The sequence below is a fragment of the Antechinus flavipes genome, chromosome 2 (assembly GCF_016432865.1).
Source record: "Antechinus flavipes isolate AdamAnt ecotype Samford, QLD, Australia chromosome 2, AdamAnt_v2, whole genome shotgun sequence".
NCBI classification, from domain to species: Eukaryota; Metazoa; Chordata; class Mammalia; order Dasyuromorphia; family Dasyuridae; genus Antechinus; species Antechinus flavipes.
The window spans coordinates 637,959,992-637,985,774 of record NC_067399.1 but is presented as its reverse complement, the minus strand read 5'-3'; the positions used below and the strand labels follow the sequence as shown (position 1 = coordinate 637,985,774).

At 48.0% G+C, this 25,783-nt stretch overlaps 1 protein-coding gene across 3 annotated transcripts in view; it reads right to left on the bottom strand.

Annotated features, from left to right (window-relative positions):
• Positions 1–5,629: 5,629 nt before the first annotated feature.
• Positions 5,630–25,783, bottom strand: part of SPOCK2 (SPARC (osteonectin), cwcv and kazal like domains proteoglycan 2) — a 35,516-nt gene continuing 15,362 nt past the window's right edge. The window contains exons 2-11 of one of the 3 annotated variants that reach the window (XR_007951207.1): positions 19,189–19,234; positions 18,816–18,930; positions 17,851–17,965; positions 14,751–14,865; positions 13,608–13,727; positions 12,174–12,392; positions 11,466–11,528; positions 8,518–8,655; positions 7,721–8,353; positions 5,630–7,603 (exon numbers count right to left, since the gene is read on the bottom strand). Coding sequence is in view for 1 of the 3 variants with exons in the window: in XM_051982181.1 (XP_051838141.1) it covers positions 8,208–8,353; positions 8,518–8,655; positions 11,466–11,528; positions 12,174–12,392; positions 13,608–13,727; positions 14,751–14,865; positions 17,851–17,965; positions 18,816–18,930; positions 19,189–19,234 (1,077 nt within the window). In the remaining 2 variants the exon portion in view is untranslated. The other 2 variants (XR_007951208.1, XM_051982181.1) reach the window with 2 other exon arrangements.

Here is a 25,783-nt window from a genome sequence, read left to right as displayed (position 1 = left end):
TGAAGCCAGCTGAAAGTGAGGCTGAAAGACAAATGGGGTAGTATAGAAAACGGGGTGCATATAGTTGGAACATTTCAAGAACAAGAAACATTGAAAGGAAAATTGATTCTAGCATATTGGGCACGTGTTGATCATTGCTCTGCCTGGAGACGAGGTTTCCCATGGGAAAGACAACTTTACCTACATCCCTTGGGATAGCAATGTTTCCTCTGCCATAGTCCTTTACAGCAATGTCAAGATCCACAGCTACAACAGAAAGTGCACCATCCTATTTCCACCGAAACTTATGCTTCTCTCAAGGCTCATCTCTGATACTAAAGTTACCCTTTCATGGTCTCATCCACGAGTTCATGGAGGCTTCCCTCCCCTCAATTGCTCGCCATGCATTCATCTATTAGATGCTTTAACCCTTCAGTAAGACGTAAGCTTCTTTGGGCCAGAGACTTTATACCCCTAATACTTGGCACTGTGCCCCTCCCACAGGAGGCACCTATTTGTTGAATGGAATTAAACGGTATGGGTTTGATTCTAAGGCTCCAAGTCCCAAATGAGCTGACAAATCACTGGTCAACTCCATAACAGGGCAGCTGCCAGGGCCCTCAGCAAGGTCACCCTCACCAGGAGAGAGAGCATGGTGACAGAGGCGGGCAGAAAGAAGCCTGGAGCCAAGGCAAGGTTCATGGGAGCAGAGAGGAGCTCAAAGCTGTCTGGGTGAGAGTGTGGGTGGCTGGGCATGGCCCAGCACCCCTGGCAGGGCTAGGGGTTGGACAGAGCTCACACACAAGGAACGAAAAGCTAAGTTTTGGACCCAGAGATCTTATTACATGCTGAGATCTCCTTCTCTGGGCTCATTTCCCACTCATTTCTGAGCAGATGTACTCCATGCTGGGCATCTGGGAGCTGCCAGCCCCTAGGCGGCTACCCCCTCTCTCCCCAGCAATGTGAGAAATGGAGCCTGGGCAGCTGCCAGACACAATAGGAGTGGGGATGGGCTGAGAGAGTGCACTCAGGATCCTTCCTCTCCTCAGCTACAGATTCCTCCACCCTTGATTTCCCACAGCCTCCAAACCTTAACTACAAAAGGGATCACTAACAGGAGTACTGGAAGATGGGGGGCGGGCATGGGACCAAGGCAAAATTTCAAGCTAAAGACAATGAGTCCTGAGCCTCTGCACAAATTGTTTCCTGCCTCAGCCTGGAGGGAATCCTAATTTCCAGAAGTCACATTCTGGTGTCCCTACTTATTCTGTCCCCATTCCTTCCCAGCTAGTCCTAGTAATAGAATATTAATAGATAATAATAATAATAGTTGATATTACATAATTAGACAACTTTTATACACAATGGGGACAAAATGGAGAACGTGGGGGCCTTACAGTCAAGAAGAACAAGGTTCAAATCCTGCTTCTGAGTGATACTGGCCAAATCTTGAATTTCTCTCTCTGTGCATAAAATAACTCTCTGGAGCTTACCCATTAAGGCATAGAGGAGCTGTGATCTGAATTGATGGAAGCAACTCCCACACTATTTAAGCAGAAAAGGATTTTAATGTAACCTAATAAAGAGGTAAAGTGACTTTGATTCTAAAGTACTAGACCATTAGAGTTGGAAGAAATTAGTCCAAGAGTTCTTAAATTCAAGTCTGTGAATCTAGGTTTTGTTTTGCTATTTTGATAACTACCTTTCAATGAAATTGTTTTCCTTTTGTAATCATAAGAACCTTTGTCCTCAAGAGAAAAATCGGATCACGACTGCCAACTTGTCTATGTGACCTCTATGGCTGCCTCTTAATACTCTTGGGATTTCTGTAGTAGAAGAGAGATTGATCTAGACCCCAGCTTCTGTGGTTCATGACCCCATGGGGGGGTCTCCTAACTGAATGTGAGGTCATGAAATTATGATTTATTATTAGTAAATGTTTGATTTGTAAACCTATTTTATATACCTACACATCCAAGGTTCTATAAACAGTTTTTAGGTGAAAAGAGATTGTGAGTAGAAAAAGTTTAACAAGCCCTGGTCTAGATAACGCCATAGGTTCCCAGCTGACACTGAGCCTATGATTCCAGCTGCTGATCCACACTCCGACCGAGAGCATTCATCAGCCACCTGCCAACCAGCCCATCACCAAGTCACGTCTCCCAGAGTCAAAGTCAACACTCTTGGGCGTCAATAGTCAAATGGATCTCTGGTTGCCTCAACTGAGATGTTGCTACCAATAATGCAGGTGGCAACCATCCCCACCTGGCCGTGATACGTGCCTTTGTCCATCTCTTTCCATGCATTCACAAGTGGGAGGCCACCGGACATGCTAAAGCCCTTTTAGCTCTCTCCTGACATTTCAAGGGCAGCCATAAAAATCTCAGCTCCCCACCGGCCGTCTCACACTATGGAACAGCCCCTCTTCTCCCACTGCCACTCGTTTTCTGTGATATTTTTTATGCTTGTTCTTCAGAGTTCCCCACTGGCTGTATGTGGAAGCCTGCTCTGGTCCAATACGATTGGTGTGGAATGGGACTCCCAAGATCCTGGGGACCATGAGAACCCTCATCTGCCAGATATTTAGTGGTTCCCTTCATCAGAATCAGTTTCTGTCAGCCCCAACTAGGAGACCCCTTGTATAAAGAGTCACTACTATTACATCTAAGCAGCCCTGAGTTTTCCCCTTCCCCTGGGCCAGCTGGGGAGAGTAGGGAGGGGGTTCCTTGAGAGTTATCTTAGCTACTAGTCAGCTGTTCATCTTTCCTTTCCCCCTCTCTCGCAGCAGCATCTGTCTCCCAGTTGGGGGTGACAGAATCATCCTCACCGCCACCATCTATACTGTTCACTCCCATCTCTCTGCCTTATTTGTTCCACCTTGAGGTGTCCTCTGCTCTTGTTAATTCCTCCCCATCTTCGAGACCCAGCTCTCTCAAGGTGACCTCTCCCCCTCCTGACCTCCTGGGTACCATTCATATGAGATTGGACAAACCCCATCCCATTTGTGCATCATCCCCCAGCTATATTTCAGCCTCCATGAGGAGTGGGATTGATTCCCATTCATCTCTGTATCCCCCACAGACCTCATGCATCCCGGGCAACTCAATAAATACAAATATTGATTGATTTATGGATCAGTGTACTCCCTTTGGCCTCCATCTTTGGCCCAGCTCAGCTTCCTCTCCAGAAAACTAGTTTTCAGGTCCATCTTTCTCTACCATCATTTACTAACTCTGCCACATCCCTTCAATCATCCTCTGTGCCCAAATCAATCTCTCACTGGCTGTTTCTCCTTTAAATTCTTCCTTCTATACTCTCTCATCTGGAGCATTTCCAGATTCATCATAATCTGACACAGAAATGTGGTGCCTAGAAAGGAGTATAGCAAGAAAACATCAGTGGCTCCTCACCCTGGAAATCTGCAGGTCCAAAAAAAAAAAAAAATAAATGAATGAATGAATAAACAAATAAATAAATAATATGAATGAATGAACAAATAATATATAAATAAATGAATGAATTTTTTTTTAAATCTGCTGGTCCTCCCTGGGAAAGTTTTGGAATACTGGGGAATATGATCTTCTAAGACACTGAGGCAAGTCACATTCTTAGACAGGAAAATCACCAAAACAAAATTATATATTTAAATTCTTTCAAACAAAATTTAAATTTAAACAAAATTCTGGATATGAAGAGCACTGGGTTCTAAGTTACAAAAATATGTGTTCAAATTTAGGTTCTGCCATTCATATTGTGATTGGACCACAATTGCCTTTCCTGAGTCTTGATCTCTTCACTTATAGAATGAGGGTTATACTCCTACCTCTTACTCATTTTATTGTGAGGGAAGTGCTTGGATATATGTGAGTTGTTTTTCAGCAAAATGCTAGTGTTTTGAAAATTCGATTGGGGTTGGGGGGAGGGGAAGGAATAAGAATAAAATAAAAGCAAGAGATAGCATTTATAAAGTTTTTATTTTCATTTTCTTAAAAATAACATCTTATTTACTTATATGTATGTGTATGTATTTGTTTCCTTAGCTTCTTAAGTATTAGGCAGATAAAGACACAAGGCTGTGTTCCCGAGGGGGATGGGGGGCACACGAGGAAGGGGGGCATCTGGGAAAGGGAGGGGAAAGAGGGGCTCTGTAAAGCTGATCCGCTGGATGCTTCAGTGCCCATCCAATGCACACACACATTCTAACACTTGGTTTTTCTTTTTTGTGATTTTTGTAAAAACATCTAAAATTACTGAGATATACAGTGTTAGCACTTAAATATACAGACTGAGATCCAAGCACTTGAACACAATTCTTAACTCTAAGGTCAGGTATTGCACATAAGACTGTTGGAATATGTTTCAGGCTAAAAGCAGTCCACTCCTCTTGGAAGTCATGGTTTTGTACAGTCAGCCCTCCTCAACCGCTATCCCTTGATGGGGAAACTAGTCCATCCCAGGCCTTCCCAAGTCCTCCCCAAGTGAGGTCCTTCTCATCAAGGTTCAGGGCCTAAGAGAAAGAGGCGGGGATGGATCTTTGACGGAAGCCTGATTTTAAAATGGGAGACACAGCCCCTCCATCCCATACATGGGGGCCCCAAAGGGCCCACACGTGTGCATGGGCCACTCACACGCTCCTCCCTTTTCAAGACTCTCGAGTCTGGACCAAAAAGGGGAGCTGGGAGCCCTCCCTGTCTTGGGAAGGAAGGGGGGACAAAGTTGTTCCCGGGTATTCTTTACCTCCTCTCATGTCCCACCAAGCCTTATCCTACCTCCTTGATATCCACCTGCTAAAGAGACAAATGGCTGACTTTCACAACACTGTTTGGAGATCCTTTCAGTCCTGCCCCTGCGGCAGCCGCCTGAGTTGGGGGGCCTTGTTCCTTCAGGGGCCAAGGTCTCTCCCCGAGGGAGGCACCCCTTGCTCAGAGGCCTGGCAGCTGCCTCGCTCTTGTGGGAAGGTGGAGAAGAGGGGCTCGGTGGGACCGGACCAGCTCAGGGTGACCCTCAGCTCCCCACTGCGGCTCATGGAGAAGGAAATTCCAGACAGGGGTTTGCTTTGGGAACCTCTGGGAAGCAAAAGCCCGAGGCCCTCCCGAGCAGCCACTGGGAACCCCCATCCCGCCCACGGCAGGGAGGAATGCCCGCCCTGCGGAAGCTCAGCTGAGAATTCGATGGGGGGAGCAGCAGGACCTCGGGGAGAAGGTACTCCCAGCATTCAATATGGTGCCTTTTGCTTTCTAAAACATATTTACAAGGTTATATAAACGTGCACAACCAGAGAGAGACCCAGGACAAGCAGACATAGAGAGCACAAGCCTCCTCGGGGAGGGAGGAGGGAAACAGCGAGAAAAGGGGGACACAGGCCTGCTGCCCTCTGACCCCTCCCTAGCCACTGGAACTAGAATTGAGGATGAAAGCAGTCAAGAGCGCAGGGTTTGGATCGGGGTGGGAGGGGAGAGAGTTACTGCAACCCTAAAGACACTCAAGGGTCTCAGGTAACTCAGGGACACATGAGTGGGCCCTCGGGAAATGTGGGGGTGGCAGGGGGACCTCAAATAAGCTTTCCCTGGACTTAGGGAGGGAATCGATTGAAGGAGATGGGGGGACTAGGTGGTATGGGGAAAGAGACAGCCAGGAGGGAAGAGGAGGATTCGGAAGGCAAGACACGTTTATTATCAGAGCCGAGCTACAGAGTGACCTTTCCTACTGTACGGCTGTGAGCACTTAGCCGGGATGACAGCGTTTGGAGCTTGACTCCTCCCAGGAGAGGAGGGAGTCCCTGGGCTGGGGAAGGGGGGATGTTGGGGAGGGTCTTTCAAAGCTGATGGGATTTAGGGAAAGTCAAAGGCAGGCAGCCCAGAGAGACATCTTCACAGGCCTCCCCTCCCTCCCACCCCACACCTCCCGTGCCCATCACACACACACTCACTCATACTCTCTCACACACACAATCACACTCACTCTCACACATACTCAGCCTGGGGCTTGCACCACCCACACACTCATGCGTGCCCTTAAAAACACACCCATAGACACACGTGCACAATGTCTGTGAGCACTGGGTGTCAGGATGGTGAGGACATGAGCAGGGAGCCTCTTCCCGTTAATAGGAAAATTCCTTCAATTACAGGGGAACCCAATATCGAGAAAAACTGAAGGAAAAACCACGAGGGAACCAAGGGCCCCTGGCCCTGGTCTGTAAGTTGCCCACAGAGGAGCCTGACCGTGCCCACCCTTCCCCACCAGCTCGTTCCTGGATGGCGAGGCATCTGGGAGGGACCTTGCCCCCTCCCTGACTCCCCCTTTCTCCTCCTCCCTCTGCTCTCCAATCTGCCCTATCCCAATGCCCAAGTCCCAAAAGCAGTTAATGGGAAGAACCCTGGCCCTTGGAGCCATGACTGCAGAGCGCAGGGAGCGGCCCAGGAGCTCAGACCCAGCCCACCATGGCCGCCGCCTCCGACAAGAGCCGTCCCCCAGGCTGCCTGCCCTCCCAGCTCTTCCCCATCCTCCATCTCCCAGCCTCCTTGGCTTCCTTCCAGCTCCAGTATCGGCTCCTCTAGCAGGCCTCTCCTTGTTCCTCCAGGTGCTGATGGCATCCCACCCAAAATTACTTAGCTTTCCCTGACTAAATGTGGAATATAGGTGTTCATGCTGTTTCCCTCCTCCCCCGAGCGAATGTCAAGCCCTGGCTCCAGCGCATCTTTGACAGCCCAGTGCCTAGAGAACCTAGGAGATGCTTGACAATGGCTGCTGAATGAATGGTTGGGGGAGGGAGGATGAAGGCAAGGGCAAGGAAACGGATGCCTCCCTGCCCCTACCACTTCCAGAGCCCTCTGGCCAGCTTTGAAGTTCGTTTCAAAAAGTTATTTCCAAAACCTGACGTGGGATTGCCTGTTTCCAGGGTCCAGGAAAGGAGGGGGAAATTCTGACAAAGGGGCCAAGGAATCACTACAGAAAGCTCCGGGTAGTTTCATTTCTCTCCCCAACAAGATCCGACAGGCCCAATGCCGCTTTGTGCCAGTTCTTAGGCAGGAACGGGAGGGGTGGAATGACCCACCCTCTGACTTCCCCGAAGAAAGCAGTTCTGGTGTTAAACCCCTGCTGAGCCTGTAGGGAAACCCCCGCTGCAGGAAGACACAGGGCCCTCTCCGGCCCAAGAAGGCCCTGAACCTAGGATCTACAAGAGAACTGTTCCAACTCCGCCCGAAGGTTCTAGTCTTTCCACTCGGGGGGTGCTCCCGTCCTAGGCCCCTGGGTAGCCATCTGAGCCGCTCGGGGACACTCCGGGCCCGGCCTTGTAGGAGCCCTTGGCTGGGCAAGGCCTTCTCGCACCGCTAGCCTTAAACTTCTTCCCCTCCCTGGCAGCTTCCGTCCCCTCCCCGCTTCTCCCACCAGCTGCGCCGGACCAGACTCTGGCTTGGCAAGAACCAGCCGTGGAAAGGACTGGCCCCCGATGCCTTTCTCCTCCTTTCTGAGGCTAGTGATGGGGAGCTTGGCCGCCAAGCAGCTCAGGGGTCCCGGCCTGCTGCCCCTCAGGACGCATGACAAGGGGCCGCTCTGCCATGCAGGTCCGCAGGCCTTCCTCCCTCGGGGGGAAGCCGGGGCCTCGGGGGGAAGCCGGGGCCTGGAGGAAGCCGGGGTCTGGGGGGTAAGCGGGGCCTCGGAGGTAAGCCGGGGCCTGGGGGAAGCCGGGGCCTGGGGGAGGCCGGGCGGAAGCCGGGGCCTCGGGGGAAGCCGGGACGCGGGCCAGCCCAGGGTGGGAAGGAGTTGGGTCTGGTACAAATGGCGGCCGCTGTCTGCAGAGGGCTCAGGGACTGACGGGAGGAGGGCGGTCACAGGGCGCTTGGGGAGGACGTCAGGGTGCGGAGGGAGAAAGGGCATCCTACCTCCTCCATGTTTAAGGTCGTGTTTGGAAAAAAGAAGAGTGTGAAGGCTGGAGGTGACTGGGCGGCTGTTTGCCCGGAGGGGCGTCACCCGGTGGCCCCGCCCACAGCCGCAGGGCACGCACGCGCTCACTCTCTCACACACCCCGTCACCCACTGCACACGCGCCCGCACGCTCACACGCACGCTCACACGCACTCATTCGTCCCCACTGGAGTCAAGCTACGTTCCACTTTTTCCTGACCAGCCCTAGGCTGCCCTGCTCCGCCCGGCTCCCTGCTTCGCGTTCCCTCCCAGCTGTCGGTCCCCCAGCATCCCCCTCCGCCGGCCTCCCTCGCTGGGCCTCTACCAGATGTAGCCTCCATCATCTGCCTCGCCCGCCTCGCCCTCCTCCTCCTCGGCTTCCTCGCCGGCCTCCTCCGTCTCCTTCTCCTCCTCGTCCTCCCAGCCGACACCGCTGCCAAAGTCCCCAGAGAACCCGACAATGTCATCTGGGGGAGGGGGGGAGACAGCAGAGGGCGCAGTCAGAATTGGGGATCCCCACCTCGAAAGGGAGGCCGCGAGCCTCCTCTAGAAAGCCTTGCCCAGCCTCGGAGGGAAGGCCACGGGGGCCGCGCAGGCAGACCCCAGGGCCCCGCCGCCCCTCCCAGCTCACCGCAGTCTGGGCTCCCGTGCATCCGGGTTCCCGTCAGCTCCTGCCCGACCTGGTCCACACACCAGCAGTCGCCGCTGCTCTGGTCACACTGCATCTTCCTGTAGTAGCCGTCCTCGTCGCAGCTGGGGATGAAGATGCCTGGGGAGCAGGGGGACACAGAAGCGTTGGCGTGGCGGGGCCGAGGGGAGACCGGGCAGGGACGCCCGAGCAGCTTCCGCGCAGGGCCTACTGTGTGCCGGCCGCACGTGGGGAGCTCCCCCGTACGCGACCGCGTCCCATCAAGCACAGCGGAACAGGCGCAGATTACACCTCGGCAGCGCGGGAAGGGCAGGCCCTGGCGGACCGGAAGGCTGAGCCAAGCCCGGAAACACCGCGGGGGGGCGTTCCAGAACTTGGGGGCAGCCCGGGGAGGAGGAGGCAGGCTCCGCGCAGGGCGGGGCAGTCAAATAAAGTTCTTATTCCACCCTAGGAGAATCGGGGCCCTCATAACCACAGCCAAGAGCCTCCGGGCTTCTCCCAGAACCCGGGTCTGTCTTCATAATCCTCATAAGTCACTTAACTCTGCCTGCCTCAGCTTCCCCAACTGTAAAATGGGATCGTGATACCTCACAGAATCGCTGGAAGGATCAATGCAATAATATTTGTCACATAGTTAAATTAAGAAATGCTTATTCCCTTCCCCTTCCCTATTCAAATGCTACTCATCCTTCTAATATCATAATCATAACTAGGAGCCTCATCCGCACAGCCAATGTTCCTTTAGGCTTGGAAGACACTAGTAAGGAGACTAATCTTCCCCAAAGGCGGAAATACCCCGGAGCCAGGAGTGTGGAGGCTAGGGCCCTTCATTAATGGAGACCTAGGACCACTCACTTTCTCTCTTCTGTAGAAAGCCAGAGTTGAGTTAGTCAGGCGCTTCCCTCGCCTGGGATCTGGGAGCTTCTTTCTTTTTAAGAAGATATTTGGCAGCAGATCCAAATGCATTTGGCATCCTTTGCAATCCTGCCTTTTGTATGCATTTAAAAGCCTCCTTCTGAGAAGGGGTACGTGGTCCGTGGCACCAAGAAGGTTATAAGCCCCGTGTGGATGACTGATCATCAGAGATGTTTTACGTCTCCTGGTAGGCACGTTGACAATTAAAAAGCTCCAAGAGACAGTTTCTGGGTGATTTAATCATTTTAATTAATAAGGCCAGCACGTTATTGATAAAAAGGACGGTCATTTGGCCTTCTCTCTTAGACCATAGGCAATCACGGTGACAGTTAAGATTATATGTTCTTTAGGAAGAGAATTGGTGATTCTCTCTGACTGTTTAACACAGTGGGAGGTGGGTTATAGCCATCAAAATGAAGGCTGAGGGGGACACCATGTCCCTTGGGCAGGTGCGAGGGACAGAGACACTATCTCTATACCCAGACCACCTCCAGCTTTGGGGCCCGCCCAAGCCTGGGCAGGAGACAGTGGTGGTCCTAGGATGAGTCCTTCAGTGTCCTTCAAGAATCCGAACTTTTCAAATCAGGACTTCAGGAGAAGGGGAGAAATCCAGCTCTCCCCAAATTATTGGTTATTAATAATCATTTCAATTGTTATTTTGCTCACTTTTCTGAGGAGAAAGCTAAATCTGAAGAAGATAAAATGACTTGCTCAGTTTTGTAGAACTGGTCAATATGAAGCTGTATCTGAGCTCCAGGGGCTCCCTGTTGACCTGAAGGCAGACTATGAATCTGAGCCAATATTTCACAATCGGACCCCTCTCTGCTGACATTCTGTTCCAGTTTCCTTGCTATTCCTAAAACCGGTGATTTTTCTGCCACTTCCTACCTCATCTAATTGTGCAGAGGGGAGCTTTACACACCTAAAAGGACTACAAAAATGTGATCATATCCTCAATTTGCCCATTTCACAGGGGAGGAAACTGAGGCAGAAGTGAAGGGACTCATTCAGTCACAGAGCTCAGGCCGCATTAGAATGGCGTCCAGGCCCACTGCACCATCAGCAGCCTGTATGAGGCCTGTTTCTTATCTAACCAATTCAACCTGGTTTCCTACACCTGTGAACCTCTCAATCAGGTCAGTCATCTGACCATCCCCTGCTCGTTCTGACCCACTTCTGCCTTTGCCATAGAGCACCCTAGAACATGCTCTCCCGTGTTCCCTTCCCTTCCTTCCAGCAAAGGAGCTGGGCCCGGAGGCAAGAAGACCCGAGTTCTTGCCTCAGACACTTACTAGCTGTGTGACTCTAGGCAAGTCTTAACTCTGTCTGCCTCAGCTTCCCCAACTGTGAAACAGGATCATGATACCTCATAGAATTGCTATAAGGATCAAATGAAATAATATTTGTAGAGTGCATAGCACAGTTAAGAAACTAAGAAATGCTTATTCCCTTCCCTTTCTCTATTCAAATGCTATTCAAAAAGCTACTCATTTAGAGCTGAGTTCAAGCCTTCCATCAAATCAACTCCAGTCCCTCCATTCCACAGTGATTTCCAATTTCAGCCATGACTGACTCTCTCTGACCCTATGTGGCTACAATAGTGGAGTGGCTGGCCATTTCCTTCTCATTTGACAGAGAAAGAAACTGAGACAAAGAGGGTGAAGTGACTCCCCAGGGTCACCCAGCTGCTAGGTGTCTGAGACAAGGTCTCTATCCACTGAGCCATCTAGCTGCCCCCTACTGCACTTGCAGCATTTAATTCATTTCCCCATCTCATCATCTCAATTAGATTAGACACTCATGGAAGGCAGACACTGAGCACATTTTATACATTCTCTCTTTATTCCCAGAGAATCCAGTCTGAGTTAAATGCCCAGCATGTACTCAATACTCATTAACTGGCTGGTGCTACCTCCCCTCCCACAGATTTCCTTCCTCTGGCCCCATCTGAGGGACCCAGGCCGTAGCCTCTTCACGTTTCCTTCTGAGGAGTCTCCTTCCTGCTAGGTACTCACCAGGTTTCTTTTTAGCTGCCTCCTGGATCTGAATCCTCTCCAGTTCAGCCAGGCAGGGAGGTTCTGAAGATGACATAGAACATATCAACTGACTGATCAACGGCCATATTTAAAGCACTTACTATGTGCTAGGCCCCGTAAGGTATGGGGAGGGGGAGGAGAACAGCCCTATAAAAAGTGGAATGTTGTCGCCGATGAAGCTAATAAATACTAGCAATACCAACACAGACTCTGCTTTCATGGATGATAGTAGCTATCATTTATGTAGCCCTTACTAAGAGCCAGTCATTGAGTGAAGTGCTTTAACCAGTTCTCTCACTTGAGCCTCACAACAGTATCAGGTAATGGTGGGTGCTGTGATAATCGTCACTGAGGAGACGGAGGCAAAACTGCCACAGTCACACAGCCAGTAAGAGTCTGAGGTTCAATCTGAACTCAAGCCCAGCGCTCTGTCGGCTGCACATGCCAGATCATTAGGAAAGAGCCCTGATTCCCTTCCTCTGGTCCTCATGGAAGTCTGAAAGGGAAAGAGACCACCTAACGGCTGGCCAGGCTGGCGAATGCTTTGTCCTGCAGCATCTGCAGGCTGGGCTGGGTAAGGGCACGGTTTCCACCACTCCTTGACTGCTGGTGGCCCCTTTCCTTGCTCCCACCCTCATGGCTAGGGCTCCCCAAGGACAGGGCACCGAAGGCAAAGGGCCTACGTACTCTCCCTCCAGAAGCAGAAACACCACTCGGCAGTGGAGACGCGGCCGTCCTTGTAGGTGTCACAGGAGTTGAAGAAGGGACGGATGCAGATCTCGTACTTGTCCAGGTTGATGGCCGCTAGCTCAGACTGGTCCAGGAAGAGATCGTTGCTCGTGTCCAGCTTGGAGAACATCCAGCCAATGGAATCCTTACAGCTGGCCCCCAGGCTCTTGTCCAGGACTGGGGAGAAAAGAGATGTGTGCATTTAGGGTTCGGGCTGCATTGTGGTTGGCCCCTGCAGCCCCCTGCTGACCCTATCTCCACTCATACCCCTCCACACGCTCTCCACGTCCTCCCTGAGATCCCCCAAGCTTATTAAATGTCTCCTACCCTCTCCCATTTGCCTGGCACGGCTTAACACAGTCTGGTAATCCTAGAGCGCTCCAAAAGGCTTACTCCATCTATCTACCCACCTCAAGAAAGCACTCCTCCTACCTGTACAAAAGCCATGGGACCTCTTGCTTCTGTTCCAGGTCTGCAAAATTTTGCAGGCTTTTATATCTATTAAATCTTTTGATTTCACAATAACCCTGAGAAGTAAATGCTGCTACATTTGTTCCCATTTTACAGATGAGTAAATTAAGGGTCAGAGAGGTTAAACATAACCTATTTATATACTGTCATCATTCAGTCATTTCTTACTCTTCATGACCCCGTTTGGGGTTTCCTTGGCAAAGATAACGGAATCATTTGTCATTTCTTTTTCCAGCTCATTTTACAGATGAGGAAACTGAGGCACACAGGATTAAGTGATTTGCCCAGGATCGCACAGCTAGGAAGTGTCTTGAGGGCAGATTTGAACTCACAAGGATGAGTCTTCTTGATTTCTTACCCCACTGCTCTATCTACTGCACTACTTACTCTTTGCCAGGAACTGTGCAAGGTGCTTTAGAAATACATTTGCTCTTAACAACAAACTAGGGGAAGTAGATGCTGATATTATACCCATTTCACAGATAAACAAACTGAGAGTCAGAGAAGTAAGTGACTTGTCCAGGGTGGTACAACTGGTAAGTATCTGAGGCAGGATCTGAGCCCAGGCTATTCTGACTAAACTCAGCAAACGCTGAAGAAAATGTTTTACTCTCCTTGGTCACCGTTTCATTGTATAATTCTCCCCAGTAGTTGAGCTGTCTCCCTCCAGCCCAACTTTTCTCTGGGGACTTGAAATAGCACCGCAAAGAAGCAGGAGAAGGGAGGGTGAAGCCTCATCCCCCAGGCCCTACAGGATGCTCCCAAGGTCTCCTTCCATCCATCCTATCTGATCCCATCCCCTCCCCATCCTGTCCCTCTTCTGTTCCCATCCTGTTCCATCCAGTCTCATCCCCATCCAGTCCCTTCCCATCCCCATCCTGTCTCCATCCCGCCCCCATCCCATGCCGGTCCGGTTCGTACCTCCCACAGGGTTGGCTCCGGCACTGGCGGTGCCATTCTGTTTGGAGTTCTCATGAAGGAGCTGGAACCAGTCCCGCAGCCGGTCCCCCAGATCCGCCAGATCCTGCCCCGTACAGGTTTCTGCAGCCAACACAGCATGTGAAGAGTGGGGTGGGTGGGGATGGGAAGGGAGCACCAATGGACACTCTGTCAGTAAGGGCTCCCCGCCCCAAGGCCAAAAGGGGCAGGAAGAACAATGACGGTCAAGGGGAGCACCCACAGGGAGCGGCTGGGAATGGGAAAGCCAGGTCTCTCCCTGCCCGCTTTCCTAGCCCCCACGCTGCCTCTTCCCAACAACATCATCCATCACCAGTCCTGTACCCTCCTTCCTGGTGTTAAAAATAATAACAATAACAACTCAGGATTTTAGCCTTCCAGCCCCCTACAGTTGCGCTCCTCCGCGTCTCCTTTCCAGAAACCTAGGAAGTAAAAGCTGAGGGCCTGAGTTCTCATTCTGCGTTCTGCCTGAAGCCTCCTGAGGCCCTCCCCCAGAGCCCAGAGTGAAAATCTCAGCAGGGTGGAGGCAGATTCAGTCGGAGAGGAGGTGGAGAGACAGAGGCCCCAGGAAGCTCCCAGGCTGCAGCGGCCCTGGCGGTCTGGCAGGGTCCGAGCTCTCGGAGAGGGGAAGTCTACCATCGGATCCATAAGGGAGCACAGCAGGCAGCATCCGGAAGGCGGGCCATAGCAAAGGGCTTGGGGGTTACAGGGTGACCCTCAGGTCAGCACCCGGAGACAAGGCCCCTGTTCCCTAGGGCTGGTTATAGCTCCGTCCTCACCTTCCTTCTCCCCGGTGTCACTGCTCATCTGCCCTCCTGCTTCCGACAATTCCTCACCCCCTTCCATCTTTTTTAGGCTGGTCCTGGATCCTTCCCACCCCAAAGAAGGCTCAAATAGCCCTCCACTTCAGGACTAGAGAAAGTGGATTCTGCCCTCTCTCAGGGTGAGCCTGAGTCCTATGCAAGCAGAAACCGCCTCCTCTCTCGGGGACAGGCTGAATCCTGAGGACAGTGCGCACTGTCTCTGAGCTCCGGGAAAATCCCCGGGAGAGCACGGCCCCACCGCTGTGTCAGGGAGGCCCCGGGGAGGGGCTGCCGCTGCTCCTACCTTGCTTGGCGTCCGTGGTGGAGGCCGGAGCCTGTTCTGTGGGACAAGGACACTGACCCTCACATCTCACCGTCAGCTGCTTGCTGGTCAGGCAGGCCTGCTGTTCCAGTTTGCACTGTAGGGAAAGGAAGGTCCGGACTGCTACCCAAAGGGGTCCCGGGCTGGGATCCCTCCTACCCCGAGAAATTTACCAGTAACAGCGGGAGCCGTTTGGGACAAGGTGTTTCCCAAGCCTGCCCAGCCATCCCCATCCAATCGGGAGAGCCTTCCCAACCCAGCGGCGGGGGCTCATGCGGGCCCGTCCACACTCTCCCAACTTGTCTACGCAGGGCCAACAAACCGAAATGTTGGCCATGGGGGAGGTCAAGCCCGTGACTGGGGAGTCAAACAAAGCCAAGGGGGTCCCCAGCTATCCCGCAAGGATCAGGGCTCCCTAGTGTCAGACTCTAACGTGGCGGTTCTCACACATACATACATACATGTAGCTGTGTGTGTGTCCCTGTGCGCTGCACCCACAGATGTACACCCCATGTGTACACACGCTGATTGATGCCTTTTTATATCTCTATATGCATATAGGTGTTGTGCATACCCAGGTACTTCTCCACACACAAACAGAGGCAGCGTGATTTAGAGAAAAGAACACTTGAAGAGGCTCAGAAAGGGCAGGAGGTGCAAGGACTCACAAGGGAAACCTGGATTCTAAGAGGCAGGAGTAAGCAGGTACCTCTGCTGGCTGTGGGGGGTGGTCAGGACAAAGGCACAGGGATGAGAGAGAGTGTGTCATGCCTAATTAACAGTTAAAAAAAGCCAGAGTGCACAGGGGAAAGTAATACGCAATAAAGCTGAAAAGGTAGGTGGGTACCACGCTGTGAAGTGCTTTAAATGCCAGGCAGAAGGCTTCATACTTTATCTTAGATGCAATAGAGAACTGGAGCTTACTGAGGAGGAAAATGATATGATCAGACTTAAAATTAAGGAAAACAATTCTGGCCACTGCATAGAAAGGGGAAAGAGGTGAAACAAAGAAATCAGAAGTACCTTGTTTGCTGGAGACTTGATGGTTTACTTAGAAAACTCTGGAGAATCAGCAAAGAAACTAATTGAAATGGTCAACAGCTTGGGCAAAGTAGTAGGATTTAAAAAAAAATAAAATCATCCCCTCAAAATCAATATCATTTCTATTTAATAATAATGGAACCCAGAAGGGAATTACAAAAAGGAAAGTTCTATTCAAAAGAATGATGAAATTCATAAAGGATATGGCAGTCTACCAAAGCATACTCAATCTCTATAGAAATGTGATTACAAAATGCTCCTTAAAAAATAAAGTATATGCCTTTGGAGTTTCAAAAGGTGTGCTACTAACTTAAGCACCCATTTTTGCAAGAATGTAAAATAAGTCTTTCCTGCATTAAAAATAAAGTATAACTTAAACAATTGGGAAGATATTCAGTGTTCATGGTTGAACTATTGCAATATAATAAAAATGACAATACTAGCTAGATTTTAGGGCTATACCAATTACATATATATGAATATCTTTAAAGAAGTAAAAAGAAATAACAAAACTGAACAAAAATGAACAGAAAAACAAAGGAAATTCGCCAAAAGTAAGAATGGAGAAATAGTATTTCCATACCTCAAACTATCAGTAATCTTTGAAACTACTTTGTATTCATTAGAAAACAGAAATGTAGTCTAGAAGAAAAGATGAAAACTTGAACTAGGTTGGTGACTGATGGATTGAAAGGGGCAGAGGCGCTGTGGAGGTAGAAATGATAAGATTTGGGAACTAAGCTTAGTTTGGGATATGTTTAGTTTTAAATACTAACAGGGACATCCAACTTGTCCTGTCCAGCAGGCAACTGATAAGGCCAAAATAACATTCAGGAGAGGGGGAGTCATTCCTAAGGAGGATAAGTAAGCTCGTGGTAGCTGAAGGCTATTATCAGATAAAAGAATTCAAGACAGAGACTGGAGGTACTCCCCCTGTTGGGGAGGAAGGTGCTATGAATGAAAATATAGGAGATAAAAGAGAAAAGGGAAAGAAAAAAGGAGATAAACTGTCTCAGAAGCAGGAGATAGTCCCCTCTCCTCTTTTCTGAGCTTATTTTGTTGTCTCTATTTCCGTTGAGTGAAACTGTGATATTCCCAATATTGAGGTTCAAAGCCTTAGAATCATCTTTGATTCTTCTTCTCCCTCAATCATCCATATGTGGTCAGCTGCTAAGTCTTATCAATGATACCTCTAAGGTACCTCTTTAATCTACCTCCTCTCCATTCACACAAACATTCCCCTAGTTCAGGCCTGCATCAGCTTTTTTCTGGACCACTTCAACAACGTCCTAATTAGTTTCCCAACTTCAATCAGGAAAAACATGGTTCTGGCAAATATGTACTTTAGTCTGATGGAAAATATGAAAGTTGAACAAGTAAATCTAGTACAAAATAGGGTACAATGGAAAGTTAGAAGAAAAGAACTATGTAGTACTTGGGAGATCAAGGAAGGCTCCTGGATGAAGCATCACTGAACTTGGATGTTAGAGAATGGGATGAATTGGACAGGGCATTCCATACATAGGGAAAAGTGCAGAAACACAAAAGTACAGCATACATTCGGGGGGGAAGAGGGGGAGAAAGGAATTAAGTTTTTCTAAAGCAAAAAGCAAGGAACAGAACTGAGATAAGGCTGGAAAATCAATGCCAGATTGTGGAGGGTCTTGAATGCCAATCTTAGAAGTGTAAGCTTCCATTAGTCAAAGATCTGACTGTTGCCACATCCATGGCAGTCATGGAGAGGATATAATGCTCTAATGCCAGGCTAAAGGTGCCAGGGATAACTGAGTTCAGACTCTGCTAAGGCACCCCAACTGACTTTGTGTCCACCTCCATCCATATCTAAGAGGTACAATGTCCCAGAGAAGGGATGGGTGGATGGTCAGTGAAAGCACCCATGGGAATTCGGGCTCCCCAGTTGAGCCCCCAAGCTCCACATCAGAGACAAAGGCTGAAGCATCTCTGTGAATCTTAGACTTAACTGGCCCAGCACCCCCCACTCCCCTCAACCCCGTTCCATGAAGGCCACTGGAGTCCTCACCACGGAACTGTAAGTGTGTCCATCAGAACCGCAGACAGAGGCAAGCTGGGTCATGTGACACGGTTTACAAAAGCCTTCTTTGTTTTCATGGAGTTTCAGGGCAGGCTGCTTGATCCTATGGAATAAAAGAAAGGGAGCAGAACAAGAATTAGAGGAATTGGGAGAAGAAGGAAGGTGATAAAGCAAGAACAAAAGAGAAAGGAAAATGAGAAGGGGGAAGGGGGAAAAGTAATTTGTTGATAATTGTTGTTTTCAACCATGTCTGACTCTTTATGAATCCATTTGGGGTGTTCTTGGCTACAATAAAGCAGTGGTTTGCCATTTCCTTCTCCAGCTCACTTTACAGATGAGGAAACTGAAGCACAAAGAGTTAAATGACTGGCCCAGAGACACACAGCTAGAAAGTGTCTGAGGCTAGAATGGAGACTCTCTGACTCCAGGCCCAGCGTCCTGTGCACTATAGCGCTCCCTAGTTTCCCTGTTGGTAATTAATAGAATAAAAAAATGGAAATAGAAAAAGAAAGGTAGACAAGAGAAAAATGTGTTAAGTGAAGGGAAAGATCTCCCAAAAGGGAAAAAACCCAAAGAGGAAGCACAGAGCAGGATGTCTGAAAAACTACTGAGGGTTTTTTTTTTTAAATCAGGGTATTCAAATCACTTATATTCCTCCTTTTTTCTCTCTCCTATTATCAAAGAATTTCATAAATTTAGGAATTTTAGGGAATCTCAGCAGCCATACCCAAAATAAGATTCCTCCACAACAGACCCAGCAAGCAGTCATTCAACCTTTTCGAAGAGAATTCAAGGAGCAAAAGGGACCTCCCTTCTTCCACACTGCCCCCCCCCCCCACTCAAAGACTCTTCATAAATACTGCCTTCATTCTCTGGGGGAAATATGGCAGAATGTCTAACTTTCTGGGGGAGAGGCCCTAGGGTATACCTGACCTGAAACTCATGCTTCCCACCTGTGCTCTAGTTTCTTCCGGCTGATGCACATGGCTCTCTGGTAGCCCTGAGCGATGCACACCTTGTGTCGGCTGCACTTCACCTTCTGGCAGGGGTCCTTGGTGGTGTCCAGAGCTGGGAAGACATGGGATTGGGAAAGAATTTATCTTGGGGACCCATAGCAAAGAACCCAGGGAATCTCGCTTTCCAAAGTCCACAGCTTGGTCACCCTCTTCCTCTGGTACCCAGCTCTCTGAATGCGGGTTAACCCCGATTATGTCCCTTTTCAGGGCTGAGCTCCCTAAGGATCCCTCAGGTCAGAGTCTGGGACTCTCCAACTTAACTTTGACTGGTATCACATACCCTTCTCCCCATCCTCTTGCAACTATTTACCTTCATCTCCTTGCTGACTGTCTTCCCAGCTCTTGATGTAGTCATCCTAGAAAGGAGGGAGGGGAAAGGGAAAGAGAAGATGGTCAGAGAAATGAAGTCTCAAAATCCTAGAAAAGAAGTCAAGCTCAGTGCTCAGGGTGAGCAAAATTCAGATTTAGAGGGCAAGAAAGACTTGGGGATCAAAGAAAAGAAAAAAAGGGGAGAGAAAGAGAAGAAGCAAAAGGAAGGGAGTGGAAAGACTGATTCCCTGAGCAATTATTCCTCATTCTAGCCTTTCTTCGACAAAGAAACCCCCATCTTACTTGAGTTCTAACAGAAGTTCTTCTCCTAATCCTTAATCATTACTGAGTACCCTTATATATATCTGTACTTTACTTTCCTAATCTCCTTCAACTCTACACATAGAGCCCTTCAATTCACTACTCCCCAGCACACATACACACACACACACACACACACACACACACACACACACACACACACACACACGGCATCTATAGGGAAAAGAGAATTGAAAAGGGAAAATAAGGAAATGGGTATCCAGTGCAGAGAAAAAACAGTCATTGGAGACTCAGCCAGTACTCACCTCTACCTCCTGAGCTTTCAGAGGACAGTAGGCCACAGAACATGGGGCAGGAGAAAAAAGAAAAAGAGAAAAATCTAGGAGTGAGATCCATCCCCCAGAGAGTGATTGATACAATCCATTAGCCACCCCATATTTTATTGGCTAAAATGACAAGAGTTGCAGCCAGGAAAAGTTCAAATCCAGCCTCAATTACTAGCTCTGTGATCCTGAGTAAGTATCTAACCCTCTGTGCCTCAGTTCCCTCATCTGTAAAATTGAGGAAGTTGAACTCAATGGCCTCTAAAATCCCTGCTAGCTTTACAACTATAATCCTATAATCCTTAATCAAAATGGCAGCAGGCCATTTCCCAAGGGCTGAGAAAGGTAATATATGCTCCATTCCTCTTTCCCCTGACTCCCTTGCATTCACTAAGCTGAGGTCCCCATCAGAGAAGTAGCAACAACAGCTGATTACAATAGCTCTCTGATTTCAAGGTGGGGAATCCAGCCAAGAAAGCAAGAGATTAGCTGGAAAGAAATCAAAGCTACTCCTCTCTAAACTTAAGAGAGTCTGGGGTGGCCTAATAAGTATTAACTCTCCAACCCTAGAATAGTAAATTAAGGGACAGTTCCTCTCCACCCTTGTTTCAATCTCATCATCTACCCCACCTGAGAGTCTTCCCAAAAAATAGTAGCACTGGTTGGACTGCCTACAGCACAAGAAACAGGGGCTTTGGACTCACTGTCTCAGGAAACCCCTCCTCCCCCAACTCTATCACTTCCATCAGAACCTTTCTTTTCCTTCAGTTCCTTTATCTGGAGCTCATCCTGCCTGCTAAGGATTTGAGTGAAAGGAAAGTGAACCACTGAATTCAAAAAAATACAAATGAAACTAGTACTGGATTGTTCAGATCTTCTCAGCCAAGATGACTGCAGTAGGTGGAAAAGAACTGTTCCCTTCTTGATGTTTGGCCTCTGAATTACCCATGGCCCACCTCTATCCAGTCACAAGAGCACAGAACGCAAGAAAACTATCTGGAAGATATCTTGGGAATGTACTAAGCTAACTCCTTTATTTTACAAAGGAAGAAACTTAGACAAAGAAAAGTTAAGGGACCTCCCCATGGTTATATCAACAATGGCAAAGCCTAGGCTCAAACCCAAGTCCTTCCAGTGCTGCCATACCACTTCCAAAACACTGGAGGAGGGAAAAGAACAGAAAATGCACATTTATAAAGAGACTCTGGAAAACTGCTGTCTGCTCTTGCCCCAGGGGGCTATCCTTTGCCAGCTGATCCCCCAGCTGTCTGGAGACTGAGCTGCTATCTCCCCCACTAACCCCCTGGCATAAGAGTCCAACTTCTTCCACTAGCCCTGCCATCACCAGACCCAACCTCTGAGGGGACTGAGTCACCCATGGAAAATTGACAAATGGCTCCCAGAGAGACCTCATTGTTGAGACTCACGATTCCCTGACAGGTGGTGGGAGTGCTGCCAGGCAGGGATTCTCTGGGGCCAGAGCCTTGCTGCATTGAGGAGCCAGCTGCCAGCTACAGCCTCTGGGCTAACATCCAGGAGGGACTGAGAGGAACTGATGCGGCAAGGACTAGGAGGTTAGGTGGATGTGAGAATTCTCTTTCCTCTCTGCATCCACCTCCCCTCTAACTCCAGCTTCTGCACCTACTTTGTAAGAGAAAATCAGCAAAAGTGCCCTAGCAGAGGCAAAGTTCCCAGCTGACCAGTTATGGAGATGACTTGGACTAGCTGACTCCTGGATCCTTTTCAAATAGAAAGTGATACTTGGGATAAGCAGATTCCAAAATTATAGCATCTAGGCCCCCATGATAGAGAAGCTACTAGCATGAGATAATGAAACTTCAGTGGCTCCTCTGAAGTCAATGAACATCAGAAAAAGTATAACATAGGAATCCAAAGGGAACTTATGTTTAAACGGTTCTCAGGCAAAAGTGAGTCTAACAGTGAAAATTCAAGGCAATGAATAATCAGCACCATGGCCAGAGATTGTGTTATTACTTGATATGTACTTACATATGTGTGTCCAAGGCACATATTAGCCCATATGTGTAACTGTAGTGAGTGCTAGGGACATTCATACATGACTGTATCAGAGAAAAAACAAATTACTAAGAGCAAGAGCCATTTCTATTTAAAAAAAAAATCCAACACTGAGCATCCAGCCTTGAGTCACAGCATCTGTTTCTTGTAATTCTCTTGACTGCGTTGTGAAAGGCTTCAATCTCTGAAGTCTCAGAATCCACTTTAGAACTCTGGGACTCCCCTACTCGGTGGTAAGAGGGTGATAAGAGGCAGCAAGAGAGGAGAGGAACCAGAAGAAAAGTTAGGAGATGATGAAAAGGGAAAAGAGATGAGATATAGCCTCCTGTCATGCAAAGGGTCTCTGTCCTCCTTTCCTCTCATCACTCCTGGTCAGTTTCAGACATCACCTTCACTCTTGGGAGTAATCATTATTGCAAGATCTTTGTACTCCTAATAATAACTGATATTTCTAGAGCATTTTTCAAGTTTGCAAGGTAATACACACACAAATACATAATCTCATTTGTCTCATAGATTATCCTGCAAGATAGTTGCTTATTATTATCTCTGTTTTATAGATGTGGAAACTCTAATGAAAAGAGGGCAAGTCCCTCTCAGATTGGCTAAGATGACAGGAAAAGATAATGACAAATGTTGGAGCGGATGTGGGAAAACTGGGACACTGATACATTGTTGATGAAGTTGTGAATAGATCCAACCATTCTGGAGAGCAATCTGGAATTATGCTCAAAAAGTTATCAAACTGTGCATACCCTTTGATCCAGCAGTGTTTCTACTGGGCTTATACCCCAAAGAGATACTAAAGAAGGGAAAGGGGGCCTGTATGTGCCAAAATGTTTGTGGCAGCCCTGTTTGTAGTGGCAAGAAACTGGAAACTGAATGCTTGCTCATTAATTGGGAAGCTAAATAAATTGTGGTATATGAATATTTTGGAATATTATTGTTCTATAAGAAAGGATCAGCAGGATGATTTCAGAGAGGCCTGGAGAGACTTACAGGAACTGATGCTGAGTGAAGTGAGCAGAATCAGGAGATCATTATATATAGCAACAACAATATTATGCGGCAATCAATTCTAATGGATGTGATTCTTTCCAGCAGTGAGATGATTGATGCCAGTTCCAATGAATTTTTTTTCCCTGAGGCAATTGAGGTTAAGTGACTTGCCCAGGGTCACACAGCTAGGAAGTGTTAAGTGTCTGAGGTCAGATTTGAACTCAGATCCTCCTGAATTCAGGGCTGGTGCTCTATCACTGCACCACCTCGATGCCCCCAGTTGCAATGATCTTGTGACAAAGAGACCATCTATACCCAGAGAGAGGACTGTGGGAATTGAATGTGGACCATAATGTAACATTCTCACTCTTTTTGATGTTGTTTGCTTGTATTTTGTTTTCCTACTAATTTTCTTTCCTTTTTGATCTGATTTTTCTTGTGCAGCAAGAGAATTATATAAATATGCTTACACATATTGGATTTAACATATATTTTAACATGTATAACTAATTTGGATTGCTTGCCATGTAGGGGAAGGGATGGGGGGAAGAAGGGGAAAATTTAGAACACAAGGCTATGCAAGGGTCAATGTTGAAAAATTATCTGTGCATATGTTTTGAAAATAAAAAGCTTTAAAAGAAGAAAGAAAGAAAAGAGGGTAAGTCACTTGCCCAGGGTCATATAGCTTATGTCCAGAGAATCTGAATCCAAATTCTCCTGACTCTAGGTTACTTGATCTGAAGTAGGAGTCGGGAGAGAGCTCCCATAGGTTCAAAGGAACCAGAGGTTTCTGCTCAAAAATTCTACATATTGTTCAAGCTGGAGAAACTCTTGGAGATCATTGAGTCCAATTCCCTTCCTTAATTTTTAACATAAATGAACATATTGTTAAATTTTGTCAGGTCAGAGACTATTCATTTTTGTCTCTGTATCCTCAGCACCTAACATATCAACCCACAGGAGGAGCTCTATAAATGCTCATTAAACTCAAGTGAACTGTGCTATGTGAAGGGGCACTTTTTGGAAAGGCTCAAAACCTCAGGTGGTGGAGAGTGACCTACAGGGCATCTTGCTTTCCCAACTCACCTTAAAAAATGCTTTGTCCCAGCTGCTGTGGACTTTCAGGCTCTCCCTGGCCGTGTCCCCAAATCACCCCCCAGATGCCTCAACCTCCAATAGAGACAGTAGGGGAAAGGCCTTCAGAATTCAGTACAAAGTAAGTTATTGACGGTCAATACTGAACAGCAGGGAGGACGAATTCTCTCAGGAAGTCTTGCCAGAAAATTCAGATGGGAAATTCATGAATGACCTCAAAGGCAGGCAGGTGCATGAGAATAGACTTTTTATCAAAAGCCCCTAGACCATTCCTTCTGCCAAGCCCCTGATATAAGAAGAGTCCCTAGATCTTTTTAGAAGAGGAGGGGGAGATTAACTCACTCCCAACAATCAATTTGCAAATATTTATTTAGAATATATTATTTGTATAATTTGGATGAATATATTATTCCCCATACCTCATAACCCTGGCTTTTCTAAGATTGTGTCATCAGAGCAGATGTTGGAAAAGTTTCAAGTATGGATCCAATGACAGATTGTATATCTCTTGCCTCGGGACCAGTCTCACTAAATTTGAAAAACTCATCACCAAGTTGGCAACTCTCAAAGACCATTTACGGAAATTGCCTGAAGAGGGCTTGTCATCTACATGGAAGAGAGACTACCCACGTTGCAGAAATCACAGATTCTTAAGTAGAGAAGTATATACTTTTTGTAAGGCACACCCTAGGGAAAGCCCGAGATCCAAGGTAAAAATCAGAAGGGCTTAAAGTATAGGGAAAAGGATTTCTGTTTGGCAGTGAGTGGGGTGGGGTTGGGCTTGATGCTTCTTGAAATTCTGGGAATAAGAGGAGAGAAGGGCCCCTGGGAGATAAGTGAAGAATAGATTGATTCTACTTCAGTTCAGAGAATGGGAGAAAAGACAAAAAACATTGGAATCCAAAGGGAGGATATGGGCTGAGGAGTAGGCACAGTGATAGCAAAAGGAAAAACCAGCCTCCTGGGAAGCAGGAAATTTCTTTGAAAGGTTGGTGGGACTAGCTGGCAGGGAAGACCTGGACTATTTGTGCCTGAGCTGGGGCAGAGCATTCTAATCTACTGGTCTGATCAGCCACAGTCGGACACACTGTAACTTAACTCTGGCACAGCGACGCCATGTTAGTCCTCTTCGAGAACAAAGGACAACAACCAACCAACCAATGAGAAAGAGCAGAGCAGGGAGACTAAGGTAGGACTTAAAACCAGGTTAGGATGTAGTCCTCCAATTTAGGGGAGACCGTCAGGGGCAAATTTAAGGGCCCTAAAGACAAGGATGAAGATCAGCCCCATAACTTGCTTCTCTATCCTTTTAGTCACATATTGGATTTGTGCCATTTATGAACCTAAAAGAGATAGTCATTAGCAAGTGCGAATAAAGCCAGTGGAATGTGTTTATTTATATCACCCAAGTGGGCTCATTAACATTTGAGGAAAATGACCAAATAATGACACCAGATCGTGTTAAGGAATCAGGAGACCCAAGTCCTCCCAGCTCTGCCACTGACCAGGCATGTGACTTTGAGCAGGTCCTTCACTTCTCCAGTTTCCTCATCCAGAAAAATGAGGTAGCTATAAGAAGTCATCTCCAAGGTCACTTTCATACGGCTCAAAAATATTCTGCTTCTGATTTGAAGTCACTCCAGATGGCTGTGGAGGAGGGTAGGGGGAGTTTGATAGCACAGGAGCAGCAGCTGATAGAAAATTGTTCATCCTTGCACTGGCCAACACAGCATTTCCTTAGCAAAGATCTTGACCAATCAATGCTTGACCAAACAACAAATATTTTATTAAGCACCATGATGGTGGTTCTTAGCCTACTATATGGAAACTTGATTGAGTTTTTTTTAACATAATTATATT